Source organism: Opisthocomus hoazin, chromosome Z (assembly GCF_030867145.1).
Source record: "Opisthocomus hoazin isolate bOpiHoa1 chromosome Z, bOpiHoa1.hap1, whole genome shotgun sequence".
Taxonomy (NCBI): domain Eukaryota; kingdom Metazoa; phylum Chordata; class Aves; order Opisthocomiformes; family Opisthocomidae; genus Opisthocomus; species Opisthocomus hoazin.
Window position 1 is genome coordinate 10,018,345 of NC_134454.1, and position 14,442 is coordinate 10,032,786.

General features: G+C 42.4%; 1 protein-coding gene across 4 annotated transcripts in view; it reads left to right on the plus strand.

The window, feature by feature from the left end:
- The window catches only part of ARHGEF28 (Rho guanine nucleotide exchange factor 28), a 138,007-nt gene that overhangs the window by 38,650 nt on the left and 84,915 nt on the right, over positions 1-14,442 (plus strand). For 3 of the 4 annotated variants that reach the window (XM_075447077.1, XM_075447079.1, XM_075447080.1), the window contains exons 4-5: positions 1,561-1,854; positions 13,496-13,679. In XM_075447077.1, the coding sequence (XP_075303192.1) occupies positions 1,561-1,854; positions 13,496-13,679 (478 nt within the window). The remainder of the gene's footprint in view (positions 1-1,560; positions 1,855-13,495; positions 13,680-14,442) is intronic. The other variant, XM_075447078.1, reaches the window with a different exon arrangement.

Genomic DNA, 14,442 nt, shown 5'->3' on the forward strand with positions numbered 1-14,442 from the left:
ATGTGAATTAATTCTGTGCCACAACTGTTCACATCCGGGCATCCCAATACCTGCAAAAGTTGTTTTTTTGCCTGAGCCTTCCCTGGGTGCAGCAGTCAGCCCAGCTTGCAAGGCCCTCGTGGTGGAGGTGTGTGATGCTTGGAGCTCTGCTCGAGCTGTGCACAGTGCAGACGTGTCGGGGAAGCCGCTGCAGGGATGCCTTGCTGCAAACAGGGGGGATTTGTGTTGCTTCCCAACAGCCTCTCTGCTCTGGCATTGTGCCACTCATGGATGTAACATAAACCCTGGCTGTCATCTTTATTGTGTGCTTTGTGACCTTTTCATTTGTGTGAGTAGGTGGCTATAGACATGATGTACCTGTGCAATAGGATCTGCCTGTTTTTTGTTCTAGTTCTGTTCTAGTTTTCTAAAGAGGATTTAGAGCCTGAAAATAACAGATGAGTATAAAAAAGGAAAGTTCTCTGCTGTTACCTGGTGGCTTCTTTGATCGTGTAAATGATTGTCATTACAACGGGAGAAAATGCAATACTAGGCTTATTCCAGGGTAGCAAAGTCTTTTTTTGAAATTACACTGTTAAATGATTACTTCTGGGCTAGGAATGAAAACAGGAGGCTACGGACAACATTTAGTCCTCTGCCTGTTCCCGACAGAAGCCATGAACGGATGAAAATGTGAGGTTAAGATATAGCCCTGCTGATGTTAGTGTTGTTTCATAGTGGCCAAATTAAACATAAGGGAGTGCAGAGCACTGTGAAAACAACTGCAGATGTGGTAAGTACATGCTTCCTTCTGCAGTTACTAGGTTGCATATATACTTGTAGTTATTTAGGGTTGTTATGGACAATTTTGATTTGCACCCATAGTACGTCATGGTTAGCTCTCCAGTAAGAGCTTGCACCTCTGCTAGATGTGTGACATCCACCCGCACTTAGATGGCAAAGGAGGAAGAGGAATGCATGGGGTGCTTAAGAGGTTTGAGAGACGAATTCCCTTGGACTTTGAGCATCCCAGCTGTAAGTTAGAGGGTTTACACAGCGTTTAATCAAGTCTGCCAAAAGCATGAAGTGTGTGTTAGTTAAAAACTTCTGGCTTTTGGCCTACATGGAGACACTGGGTAGGTGCAAAATAGGTGTTAATAAATGCATACACTACTTGGAGTTCGTGTCGCAGGCCACTCTGCCACTCTTCTCATGAGCCTCTCATTTTTCTTAATTCTTATCCAAGAACTTTCAGGCTTTTGATTTGTGGAATTTAATCCTGATGTGGTTACCTCTTCTTTCCATTGTGGTTAAAGAACCTTCACCTAGAAAGACTGGTTCTAAAATTAATTATGTCAGTATAATTGGGTGGACTAGCAGTTCACAGTCTAGTCGAATCCAGGTTCGTCACCACAAATGGTTAGTGGATACCCTACGACAAATAGATGTAATTAGGGGAAAGAATAAAATTATTTCTGGATGAGTAGTCACAGCTCTTAGAGGCAGAGGGGGAATGAGGAAAAACTGATGTATTCTATGAACATAGATAATGTTAGTGATTAATTTACATTATAATTACAGGCCACGGATGCCAAGAAGCAGTTTCTGTCTCTGTCTTAATGTACACAAGGGGATACTCGCCTGTAGTCCTTGGCAGCTGTCCTGTCACTTACAGAGAGAATCTGTCTTGCAAGTTGTCTCGCTTTCTGGTCGATCATGCAGAATGTGTCACTGCCGCTAGTCACAAGATGTTGTTGGATAAGTTTGGGCTAAGGATAAAAGATCTGCAGTCCCTGGACAATGATTTGATGATGGCCGTTGCTCATGGAGAATTGCCATCGACTTGGAGCATCCTCAGAACCTGTTCAGAAGGTGGTAAGTTTTTAAATGGGAAAGTTTTTAGTTTTTAAGAGTGGTTTGGTGCATGGTTCACAGCAGAGTATGTCACTGATTTACTCCACGTTCTCCATGCTAGTGCTTTATTTTGTGGTTAAGATGAAAAATTGTTCAAGTGTGAGAGCAGTAGAGATTTGGTTTGTGCCCAGAGGTTTAAAAAGAACAAGAATGGTTATTGTAACTCAGTCTCTCGAGAAGCTTTTTATGCCTTGACTCACTGTGAATGCAGATCTTTATTTATAAATAGACTCTGCCTTTGCAAGATTAAAGAGCTGTCTCTTTAAAAAAAAGCAAGAATTGCAGTGGTAAAATATTGCCACCATGATTCCAACCAAGTGAGATATTTTAATTATTCAGACAAAAAGGAGACAGTCATAAAATGGAAGAAAGTGTTACTGTAGGCGTTCTGATGTACAGAGTAAACACAATTTTTGTCACGGTTCTATCAGTGTTTATGCTTTATTTGTCACTATGAACATTCTTTGGGGAGAATATCATTAAACAGGTTTTGTGGCTTTTTTTGTTCTAGAGGAAGCAGGATGAAAATATACATGAAACTTTACATTAGAGTATGCTATTGAAAAATTTTGTAACAAAATCAGGTGAGATTTTCCTGGTTTCAGGTTTCATTGCAAACAGAAAACTGTAGTTAGGTTTTGCTGAAGAGTATAATTTTTTTTGCAGACCTAGCCGATTTATAGCTGAGGTTGGAAGCAGTATTAAACTTGATGGTTTCACATGTTTTTCATTGAAAATTTGGTACTTTTGGCTGTTTTCCTTTGAGTACTTTTAATTGCCAAAAATTGGAGGACAGGCAGTTTCCATATGAGCCAAACTGAAAGAGAGATTCATGCAAGCTTTTGGGAAGTAAAAAAGCACTTAGCCCATTTTTTTGGGGTGAGGGCTGTTTTCCTGTCTTAAATCTTTCTAATTCTTAATGACAGATAATTTGAAATCTGCTACTGCCGTCCTCAGGAGAAGGATGTTCTTTGTCTGTCTGGTGTAAACAACTCTTTCAAGAGATGTAAAAACAAAACTGAGTCTCATTCAAATATTGGCTAGACAGGAGAGGAAAAAAAAAGCCATTACTTGTTTCATTTTGGTGAGTAGTAAATATTTATTCACATTACTCAGCTGCTGGAACAGCTGTTGGATCTTAGCAATGAAGACCTTGATTCAAAGCCTGAAGAAATCAGCTGCAGTTTTGTTCACAGACCTGGCTAAGCTTTTCATCAAAACTGGTTGAAGCCCAGCCCATCCCAGCAGGATACCAGTGGTCATAAGAGATGCTCAGGCAAAGCCAGATGGGTACCTGCTTGCTTGAAACATGGGGAAGTTTATGCTGGGTGTGTTGTGGGTCCAAATGGTTGGACATCAGCTCAGCTGGTACCAGGCTAAGCTCTGCCAGGGCAACTGCTGTTGAAATAGCAAAATCCCTTAATTTTTAGTTATGCTAATTGTTAGTTTTCAGGTGCACTGCAACACTTATATGGAAAAAAGTATGTTGCCCTCATGAGACTTTTACAGGACTTGTATTTTTTTGTTTCTGTGTCTTTTTCATGCTTTGTTCACTTTTCAGATTTAAATATTAGACATGAACAGAATATGAATACAGTGGAAAAGCAGGGATGCGTGCCTCCAGTCACTGTACAAAGTTTCTGTGAATGCTTGAAGTGCTGGAGAAGCATATCTTGAGCATGCTGTATTAGCGATTGCCTCATGGGCACTGTTGCACTGGAAAGGTGGCATTTCCTTTTGTACCCCATTCATTGCTCTTAAATGAAGCTGGGATCTTTCCCCTTGTTTCTGAGTAAAACAAAACCTAATCCAAATTCCTGGGGCCTGGTAGAAATGCTTACGGACAGTGAGGAGCTCTCAGTGCAGTCCTGCCTGGGCAGAGCTTATTGGCCACCCTTGCTGAGTGGAGAGCTCCCAAAAGCTCTCTGGACAGCTTCTCCTTCAGCCCAAGGGAGGTCAGTCATTCGCTTTGTCTCTGTCTGAGGTCCAGGCTTGGGCCAGGCTTGACATCTGTTTCGGTACCCTCTAAACAGTTTCTATAATTTTTCTTTGGCTCCTGTATCCTTTCTCTCTCCTTTCTGAAAGTGTAGTTTTGGTTATTCTTACAGCCATGCTCTCCTTTCACTTGATTCTGAGGAGCACTGACTCTTGTTGCTTCCTCATGCTGTCCCCATCACTGTGTTTTTGTCCCCAGAACCAAGAGGCCAAACACAGCCGAAGGTTCCATGTGGCTGAGGGAGTCTGTGCATGCAGAGGAAGGACAGGGAGGGAGAATGGGATGGAGTGGGGCAGGAGGGGCTCAGATCTCAGCCCAGGTGGGAAGAGATGGAGAAGGCTCTGCATCTTCCATCAAGAGGTGATCAAGGGTTGTCCCAGCACTCTGTTTCTTCCCCATGCTCCAAAAGATCAAAATGGATAAGAAACAGGGAATTTATGAGGATTTAGAAAGCGAATGAGACCTTTCCCTACCTGCTGTCCCTTGCAACTCGTTGCCCCAAAGGTCTGATGGTGTCTTGAGACTTAACAATGTCAGGATGTTCCTTTCAGTATCGGTATTGTGAAAGACATGCATTCTATCATCCTTCGCTAGTTAGGACCTCATGCTGTTAGTTTTCAGAGCTGCTGGGCTACTTTAATTGGAAAAAGAAATACTTTTGAGTGACACATCACTGGAGAAAATTATTGCACCATCTGGTATTTTTGGACCTCATTTATTTTTATGAGGATTTAAACATATGGGTTGATGGAAAGATAGAAGAATAATTTATTCACGGGAGTTTTGGTATGCGGAAAAAGTGTTTATATTCCCTTTAGAAGGTATGAGAAGGACTGGATAAAGAGAGAGCCTGGATTGTCTAGGGAGCATTGCAAATAAATCAGGAATTTAGTCCAGTTGCACAGGTCAGGACTTGTTAGCTGCACTATTTAAAGTTCAACAAAAGGAACAAGAAAGCATGAACCTTTTGATAATCCTCACTTGTAGTAAGTGCCTGTGGGACAACCACGTCAGGAGCTGCTCCCTCATAAAAAGTGGTGAGATGTTGAGATCACTTGGACAACAAGCAGTTTGCAGCCAGAGGAAACTGGAGACTCAGCAGAGGTGCTGTGCGTAGACATTTATTTGTTGGTGAGTTTGAAGAAAGGGGAAGGAGGGGGAGGGAGGAGGAAGAGGGGGACGTTGATGTTCCTGTTGATTGCACCTTCATAAAGGATATTTTCCTTCTGAAAAATCGGATTATTCAATTTATGGAGATAATCAGTATTAAATATTAAGCCAAATAACTTGTTAGAGCTGCTCAAAAACCAGGACAATCTTCCCACAGTTTTTCAGTTTAACAAAAAAAAGAAGAAAGAAAGATGGAGTGGTTTAATCTGGGTGAGACAAATGCTTCCAGGTAACCTTTCCTCTCTTAGTATCAACAGGTTAGGGCATTCTTTAAGGACTGGCAGCACCCAAGGACCATCAGACACAGGTTCAGCATCCTCACTACAATCTTTTTGTCCTTGACACACCAGGATTATGTCTCTTGGCTGTTGGGGAAGTGGGAGCACAGAACTGTGGACCTGGCAAGGAGTTTGCCTTAACGTACAGGAGGCTGAGGGCATCCTGGTTGCTGGTTGTTTTAAGGACATTGCTGGGAGGCTGATTGCAGGTTGTCTGGGTAACTTAACTGTGCTGATAATCAAGCAAGAACAGTTGCTACTGGCTTTGCCACTATGTACAGCTGTTTTCAAGAAGAGGAGTGCTCTTTTGGGTTAGAGGCTATTAGTAGAAGCAATAAAATTACAGCCTGAATTATGAAAATTAATTGTAGATCATAGGGAAGGGAATGGTGCCAATGCTTGTTTAATTCCCTTTCAAGAAGAAGGAGAATTTCAATTTTATTTTGTAAATGCTTTGTAATTGTTTCTGGGAATAGGTCTTGTGGAGTGAACTGAAGTAGCCAACCTCTCTGCTTTAAATTCTTCCTTTAGGGAACACTCTTCCATTTTCTGTGGCATTTTTTACTTTATTGCTCTTTTCTTTGTAAATCCTGTTCCTGTTTCTACTTGGTGTTAAAAAAGTTCCTGCTAGGCTGCATCAGTTCAAACCTGGGTGATGCATGTTGTATTTTTTATCTAAATCAAAGAAAATTCTGTTTGTGTCTTTTCCTCAGTCAAAACTTTCAATTTCTTTTTTTCCTGTGGAAGGAAAGGGAGCATGGGGCAAAGTTCCCATTCCGCTTCATGGAATTAGGAAAACACTGGGAACAGCAGATAAATATTTCTATGTGTGGTGAGATTTGTGAGGAGAGGTGGTACTTTTTTGGTCAGACAGTTTAGATGGTCAGAGAAACAGACAAATGTTTGACCCTGTAGGAGTGTGCCCCTTTGGAGAATGCATGGGACAGAGGGAGGAGGATGCCAGCCTGGACATCGGGACGCAGAGGAGTGCCTTCCAGTGCCTGCTGCTGACCAAGAAACCTGCGGCATGAGGCAAGATATTGCCAAGCATGCTTCAACCTGCGGGTCCCCAGCAAGAGTGTGATCCTCATCTCCTGGTCAGTGGTAATAGTAACAGAGAGGACACATTTGAGATCCCCTTGACTGTGAAGGGGCTTTTTGGGAAAAGCCCCCAGCGCATGGAGGAGATGGTGATATGCAGAGTGATAGCAGAGCAAGTACTATAAGAGATACAAGATATTAAGCTTCCTTTTTAAGGCAATATAGAAGTAGTGGGGCTCAGGAGCGTGCTGTGCGGCTGGAGAGACCAGGTGTGAAGCTGTGGTCTGATCCAGACCCCGGCCTTGGGTTGGCACTGGGCTGGCAAGCCTGCCTCTGCTCCTGGCTGAGCGGGTGTCCCCGCCTGCTGTTGAGCGCTCCGGTGGCACTCAATAAACAGGTGCCTTAAAGCGAACAGCTCAAGGAGTGTCTGGCTGCAGTACAAAAGAATGAAGAATATCACTCTGCCTACAGAAACCATCTCCTGTATGGTTTTGCATCTTTGTTGGGGTCACCCCAGCAGTGAAGTCAACTGAAACTTCACCTGACAGTGTAGGTGGTGGCACCATGCGCAGCCTTTAACGCATGGCGGTGGTGGATGGGAGCCTTCTCTAACCCTCCTGCTGCTAAAACTGCTGGGACAAGACTCCTTGAAGTCCACCTTTGCAATGGAGCGTAACCTTCCCCCATCTGCTCGTTTCTTTCTGCAAAGAAGCTTCTGTGTGTTAGTCGATAAAGGTATGATGAGTAGGGGAACTTATTGAAGAAAAGGGGGATGTTCCAGGTATTTTCAGTAAGTGGGAAGAGGAGATGTCACCTGCCCTCAGATGGGCTGTCACGTACTTGACTTTGTGCATCGTGGTGACTGTCTATTCATAAAACCACTTGTGTGTGTTTTTGCAGCAGCAGGGTGCACTGAAGACAGCTTTATCAACAACCTCATACCTAACAGAAAAATGAAAAACTGAACAGTAATGTGTAAGAGTACTAAGCCAGGAAAAACTGTAATTTGTCAGCCGGTTTTGATGTCTCCCCCTGCTTTTCAAGTCACAAGTCTCGAGGTTTTTAGTCTCCTTCCAGGAAATGAGTGACATTGGTAGCCCAGAAAGGACTTAGTCATTTCTGTCAGAGAGAAATATTTTTTTTTAGTTTATTGTTTTGCAAGTAGGAAGGGATTCAGGTGCAAGGAATAACAAAAGGATTTATTTAATGTTTAAAACAGACAGTGTTTGGCTCAGCTCTCTCTAACTCAAACAGAGTCTTTTGGCTGGAGAGTTGGGATGCAATGCAAAACAACGTCCTGGTAGTGCAGATCTTTTACAGCACCACCTGCCCTGCAGTAGCTGACCTTGAGTGAATCAGCCAGCAGTGCATCTTTCAAATCTTTTGTGTCTTGACGGAAAATGGTATTTGATACCATTTAAATATGCGTATGTTGGAGAAGCCTTGTTTTCTTCCTGCCACTGAATGCAGTTGAGTTAATTATGTTGTTTTTTCACAACTTTTTTTTTTTAAATTTCTTGATGGTTTTCTTTTTGTCATCAGTTTTTGTTAGCTTGGTTTTTTTCCTCCCGTTCTGCCACTTTTGAAATCTTCATCAAGGGAAGGGGTAAAGAAAGTGAGAAATGTCGAAAAATGCCATTTGTTCTGTCACAGTGAGGAGCTATAAGAGGAGGTGGTGAAAGAGGATAATTGAAACTGGAAATTGTTCTTAAGAGAAAAAATGCTAAAACCCAGATGTTTCAGAACTTTACTCTTTTTTTTAGTGTAAATATTTTCTTTTTTAGGCAGGTCTATTTAAAAATCTTATTGTTAGTCATCATGTATTTTCTGTTTCTTTGCTTTGATGTTGCTGATCATGGTATAGATCCATAGCAGAATTTGGATGGAAGGTCCCTGGAGGTGGCCTGGTCCTGCTCTCCACTTGGAGCGGGTCCTTCAAAGTTTGATCAGGTTGCTCAGGGTCAAGTTCTGAGCTGCTCCAAGGATGGACAGCTTGTAACCTCTCTGGTTGACCTGTCCCGGTGTTTGACCATCCTTGTGGAGAGAAATACTTCCCTTGTATTGAAAGAACATATTTCCCTTTATATTTACCCTTCTTACTTTACAATTTGTATTTCAGATTTTAGTGTCACGAAGCTATTAGTAATTGCTTTATATCGTTAGGTTCTGCTCACTGCTTGGCAAGCCAGGTGGGAGTGGTAAGAGGGGAGCAGCCCATCAAACACATAGTCTATAGAGATGAAGGATGAGGAGGAATGCGAGTGGTGTCTCTAAGTGCATTGGGATGGAAACACCCAATGGAGCTGCCGGGAGGTTCCGCTGCTGTGTGCGTTCAAACTAGCCATGAACAATTTTAGCTTAAGGTTAGCTGAAAGTTTTTAGGTTGGGCAGATAAAAATTAGTTACTGGAATATTTGTGGTGAGGTAATAGAAGTTATTATTGTAGAGGGTGTTTTGAGACCATAAAGATTAATTACTGTTTATTAGTTATTTTTAAAACTAAGTTCTTTTGCAGCAGACTTATTCATACTGCGTTGCTTTTAAGATTTGGCCACCAGAAGACTAACTTTATTTGCCACAGTGTTGGAGTAGAGAGAAGGCTATCCCGTGTTAGGGAAGGCTTCCTAAGGTCTCCCTTTTTGCTGAGCAGGAAAGTCTTACCTTGCCCAGGGCGATTTTATCTGGCTTTTTTAGAGTGTTACACTATACATTGAAGCCCAGTGGCCCCAGGCTAAAGTTTTAATCAGAGGATGGAGTTCAGAGTACAGCTTGCCTTTTTGTTTCTGTGTTTTGAGTCTGGGGATTGCGGTGTGGTTTGTATCTAATTTAATTAGACGGACGTGTGTGCTGGCTGCTTATTACCACTATATGTAGTAAAAATGGCCCAGATGGAAGCATCTGAAGAACCCACTTTGATGTCTAAAGTGGGACTTCAGCAGAATGTAAGTACTCCAGACCAAGGAGCACTTCTGAAAGCTCATTGGTAAGTGAACATTTTAGCCTGAAAATGTGTAATGTTTGTTCAGCGGCTCAATTTTGGACCACAGTGTTTCTTGGGCGTCTAAACTCAAACTCCTCGGTGTACATATAAACACGCCAAACAAGGGAGTGCTGGTGCCTGGCGTCTGGCAGTGCTCTGCTGGGTTTCAGACTGGTGGCATTGCTTCGAGTCTGCTGGAGTCCTTGCAGGAGACTCTCTGAAGTACAGAAATAGCATGGGAGCAGTGCAAAGCACAGATGATATTATCAGTCTCTCTTCAGAAACATAGCTAGGGAGAGAGAAGATACTGGCACACATTTTCATGCTGTTAGGGCATTCTCCAAGCAAGTGAGACAGCCGGGGTCTCACCATCGTTTTTCACATCTGATGACAGTCCATGCGCAAACAGGAGAGACTTCTCCCGGCTGATTGTTGTGTTGTAGTCAGTTTGCTGCTTTCTTGGTTTTCTGCCCCACATCCCTTGGATTTCCTTCTGCACTGTGACCCATTTTCAATTACTCTGTGATCGATGGGACAGGGTGTACCCCCACCGAATGGGTGAGCAGAGGAAGTTTGAGGATGTGTTTGGGTTTAAATCCCGTCTGGCTGAGGAGGAAGTTGAACTGAGGTCTTCCATTTTTGAAGTGGCACATCAGCCGTCATTTCCATTATTTCTGAATGGGTTTTGGTAAGCCTGAGCACTGCTTGTTTAAGTGTTCCTCCACAGAAGAAGGTCTCAGATCCAGGCAGACCAAGGTGTTTGATGAGTAGTGCTTGGTTGGGCTTTGAAGCTGTGGGTTGGAGTCAGATCCTCATGCCTCCATATTCCCTGTTGACTGACTTTAGCCAGCCACTTGCTCACTGCATGGGTTTTGCTCTTATGAGGCCCCACCTGGAGTACTGCATCCAGCTCTGGGGTCGCCAGCATAAGAAAGACGTGGACCTGCTGGACTGGGTCCAGACGAGGGCCACAAAAGTGATCAGAGGGCTCAAACACCTCTCCTATGAGCCTGGAGAAGAGTACACTCCAGGCAGACCTTGTTGCAGCTTTTCAGTGTATGAAGGGGGATTAAAAGAGAGAGGGAGAAAGACTTTTTACCAGAGCCTGTAGCAACAGAACAAGGGGCAGTGGTTTTAAACTGAAAGACGGTATATTTAGATTGGATATAAGGAAGAAATTTTTTATGCTTATGGTGGTGGGGTGCTGGAACAGGTAGCCCACAGAAGTTGTGGATGTCCCATTACTGGAAGCGTTCAAAGTCAGGTTGGATGGGGCTTTGGGCAAGCTGATCTAGTGAAAGATGTCCCTGCCCATGGCAGGGGGGTTGGACTGGGTGGTCTTTAAAGGTCGCTTCCAACCCAAGCCACTCTATGGTTCCATATAGCTGTTTAGCAAAGCAGTTCTGCAAATGGTTGTGTTGGATTCAGTGGACTTTAAAGGCTGTGTGTACTTCACAACTTTGAAACATATATGCCATCCCACTTAATAGAATTGTAGAATAATAGAATCATGATTATTAGTAGCTATGTAAACACTGTAATTCATACCCTTAATGATTGATGTTGGTGACTAAAATGCAGCAATGATCATTGTCTCCAAAGACTGAAATTACAAATATTGTGCAGACCTTTGAGGAAAAAAACCTCATAGTTCACTAATTTCCTCTGTGGCCTAAGATCCTGCAGCAGATCCTGTGACCAGCTGGACACACTTTTGCCTAGAATCTGAGATGGGGAGACCAAGAAACAATTTTATTGCCCCGAACCTGTGGAGAAAATAAGTGTTGCATGGGCAGGCTAATGCAGCAGACCATGTGTTGGCTAGCCACAAGTAAGAAGGAAGTTTGAAGATAATTTTTTTAAAAAATAATAACATGACATTTTATATGTGTGTTCTAGAAATACTTAGGTACATATTGTGTATATGTTTAGTGATATTCTAATTTAAAGAATCCCCCCTGCATCTTGTTAATGTGTCTGCTTCTGTTAGAAATGCAGTGAAATAAAGGTTTCAGACACTACATGCAGGCTTGCTGGCTGTTACAGTGCTAGAGTCTGTGTCCTGAAGCTCTCTTTTACTCTGATATCTGGAATTTGTTTCATTTATTGAAGGAGACTTGACCTGGTTTTCTGGGATTTGACTCTGTCTGAAAGTTATGCTTCCATTTTAAATAGAAAGGTAAAAAGTCTGGAGGGGTTGCCACCAAATATTCAGAGCAAAAACTGATCGCCAGTGGAGATCCTGCAGTAATTTTGCGTGTGGATCGGTAGAGCAAGATCAATAGGTTCCTTGCAGTTCTGGCTTTATGAGATGGGGAGGTACAGGTGTTTTTAACATTATAAGTCCAAGATTTTAAACAGAGGCTAATGATTTTGGCTCCCAGCTCTGAGATGACATTCTAAAAGGTCCAGCTTTGCAGAAGGCAGCTCTCCTGTGAAGATGTCTGGAGAGGATGTACTCAGCTGAGACATGACGGCAGCCTTCAATTATGTAAAAGGAAGCTGCGAAGGGAAAGGAATGAAGTGTTTTTCATGCCCATTTTGGATGGGACAAGAAGCAGCAGAAAGGATGAGCTAGGTTAGGAATTTCACATCTTTGTAAATGTGAGGGTAAAGTTATCCCTTGTGTAGATTGCCTATGGAGGTTGTGCAAACCTCTTGTCATTGGAAGGTTTTTAGAACAGATGAGACAAACATCGGTCCGGAGTGATTTAGGTAGATCCAGTCCTGCCTTAAGGCAAGCACTGGACTAGAGACTTCTTGAGGACTTTTCAAGGTTTGTTTTTTTTTTATGATTCTATAAAATAAATATTCCTGACACTTCCAGAGGGAGTACTTAAACTGAATAGGAGTCAGCCAAGAGCCGCTGTATTTATGTGTAACTACATGATACCTTTGCTCAAAGCATAAGTGTTTTCTGAAAAACATGTTTATTAGCTTTTTGGCCTCATAACTGCTCTCTCTGCTGGGGGATTGCTTTCCATCTGACAGTTTCGTCTTGCAAATATTGATGCAGAGAGGAAATTTGATAGTGATTTGCTGTTGATTTTAACTGTATTATTGACACAAACGTGTGCACGTACCTACATATGCTTCAGGAGCTTCACCTTTCCTTTGCCACCGGAGCATATAATTTTCAGTAACAGGTTCTGAACTGGCTGGGTAATAGGGAAGAAAAAGTCCGTTGAATCAGGAGGATAAATTTCAACGGAATTTCATAAATCACTGGAAACCTAATAGATTTCAGCCAGTTGTTCTGAGAACTGTAGAGTGAATGCCCTTAAATACTGGACCTTGTGAAAATACCCTTATATCTAACTTCATACCAAAATATCATTGTAAGGAACAGGTTGAGTGGCACTTGAGCTTAACTTTATTTATTGCCTTTAAATTGCAGAGGCTTTGTATTTGAGAATGTATGTAGACAAATAAACTCTTCTTTGAATAAAAGCCAGGGAAGGGCTGGAGTGGAGAATCGGCATGTAGTGACTAAGTCATCACTGTGTAGTCTTTTATTTTAAGCTTCATCCCATTGAACATGATGATTATGTGCTAAAAAGTGGAGAGTAAGTACTTGCAGGTTAGGTCACCTTTCTGAAAAGAGAGACACAAGAATTATCCAGTATGTTTTACCCATGTGTGTTAGGTTATGGCTTGCTGTGCTGCTCAGGATCTCTTACCATTCTGAGAAGCAGCCTGCCTTCCTGCCCTGAAAAACCAGACCTGTTTTTTCTTTTAGATACTTGGCCATGCTGCCAGATGATTTGTGCTGCTGAGGCAATGCAAAGCAGCTGGAAAATTGCCTCTTAACTATCTTCTGCAGTATGTTCGGGTATCCTGTGTACTGCATGCTATACTATATACAGAGGAAGAGAGAAATACTGAAATTACCTAATTCAAACGGTTTTCTTTGCTGAAATTAGATGATATTTGGGTATCTTAGTTTAGCTCCACAAATGCAATTAAGTATCTAAATCTGTTGATTTCAGTGAAAGATGGGTTCTGCCAAAGTACGTTTGTAGGTCTGAACCTGTGCTGTGATATTTCTGCAGACAATAAGTTTCTTTTGATGCTTTCTAGCAAATAACGTGCTAGGGTTTGTTACCAATAATTTTGTTTGTTGCTGTGTTTTTTCAGAGCCTAAACATAAAGAAACTCTCCTCCACCTTGTGATGAAATTGGGCTTAGTTAAGCTTTCCCAGTTCTTAGCAGCCCAGCCTGGAGGATCATCAGCATTAGCGTTGCCTAATGAGAACGGAGCAACACCGTTAGATTTGGCTTTACAAAACGGGCACTCCAGTCTTGTTGAGGTCTTCACAAAGTGAGTATAACGGTTTTCTGCTTCCTGTGAAAAACTCCTATCAGTTAAGGGATGTGGGGAGTACTTCTGTTTTTCTCAAAAGCGTTGCCTATTTTGTGGTGATTCCTGTTGCTTTTTGCCATTATTGCCATTCTAAGTGGTAGACTTGTATTTACAATTAAAGGAAGTTTACGATTTGCATCCTTCATTACATTTGCAAGTCGATGGATAGCCAATTAAGTGACAGAGGACCTGCTGCACCATCAGGTACCTCTCCCAGCACGATTGCAGCTGAATCCTGACACATTACCAACAAATAAAGACATCCCTTAAAATACGTGAAGAGAAGTATTTAGAGACAAACAGAACTATAGGACCTGACTTTCACAAAACCTCCACAGGCTTTGTGACCTCTCTGAAGCTCAGGATTGAAAGAATAAGGGAGATTCAGCAGTGAAGCCAGTGCTGCAGCTATGACTCTGTTTTGCCGGAGAGCTGCTGCACTGACAAATGACTTAAAGGACAAGTGCTTTCTGGCACGTTTCAGCTGTCAGGAGTTTCCTCTGTACAGACCTGAGGAACTACATCGTGCGTGTTTGTATACGTATCTTGGGGTACCGAATGTTCAGCATCGGACACCCCTTCTCACTGCTGGCTTTTCTTTTCAAATAGAAGTACGCAAGAATTGGGTTACATTTTTATTTTGGTATGTGGCTCTTTTGGTTCTGGCTCAATGCAGTGTATAGTTTATGTGAGACTTACCCGTATTTCGGTTTGAAAAAAA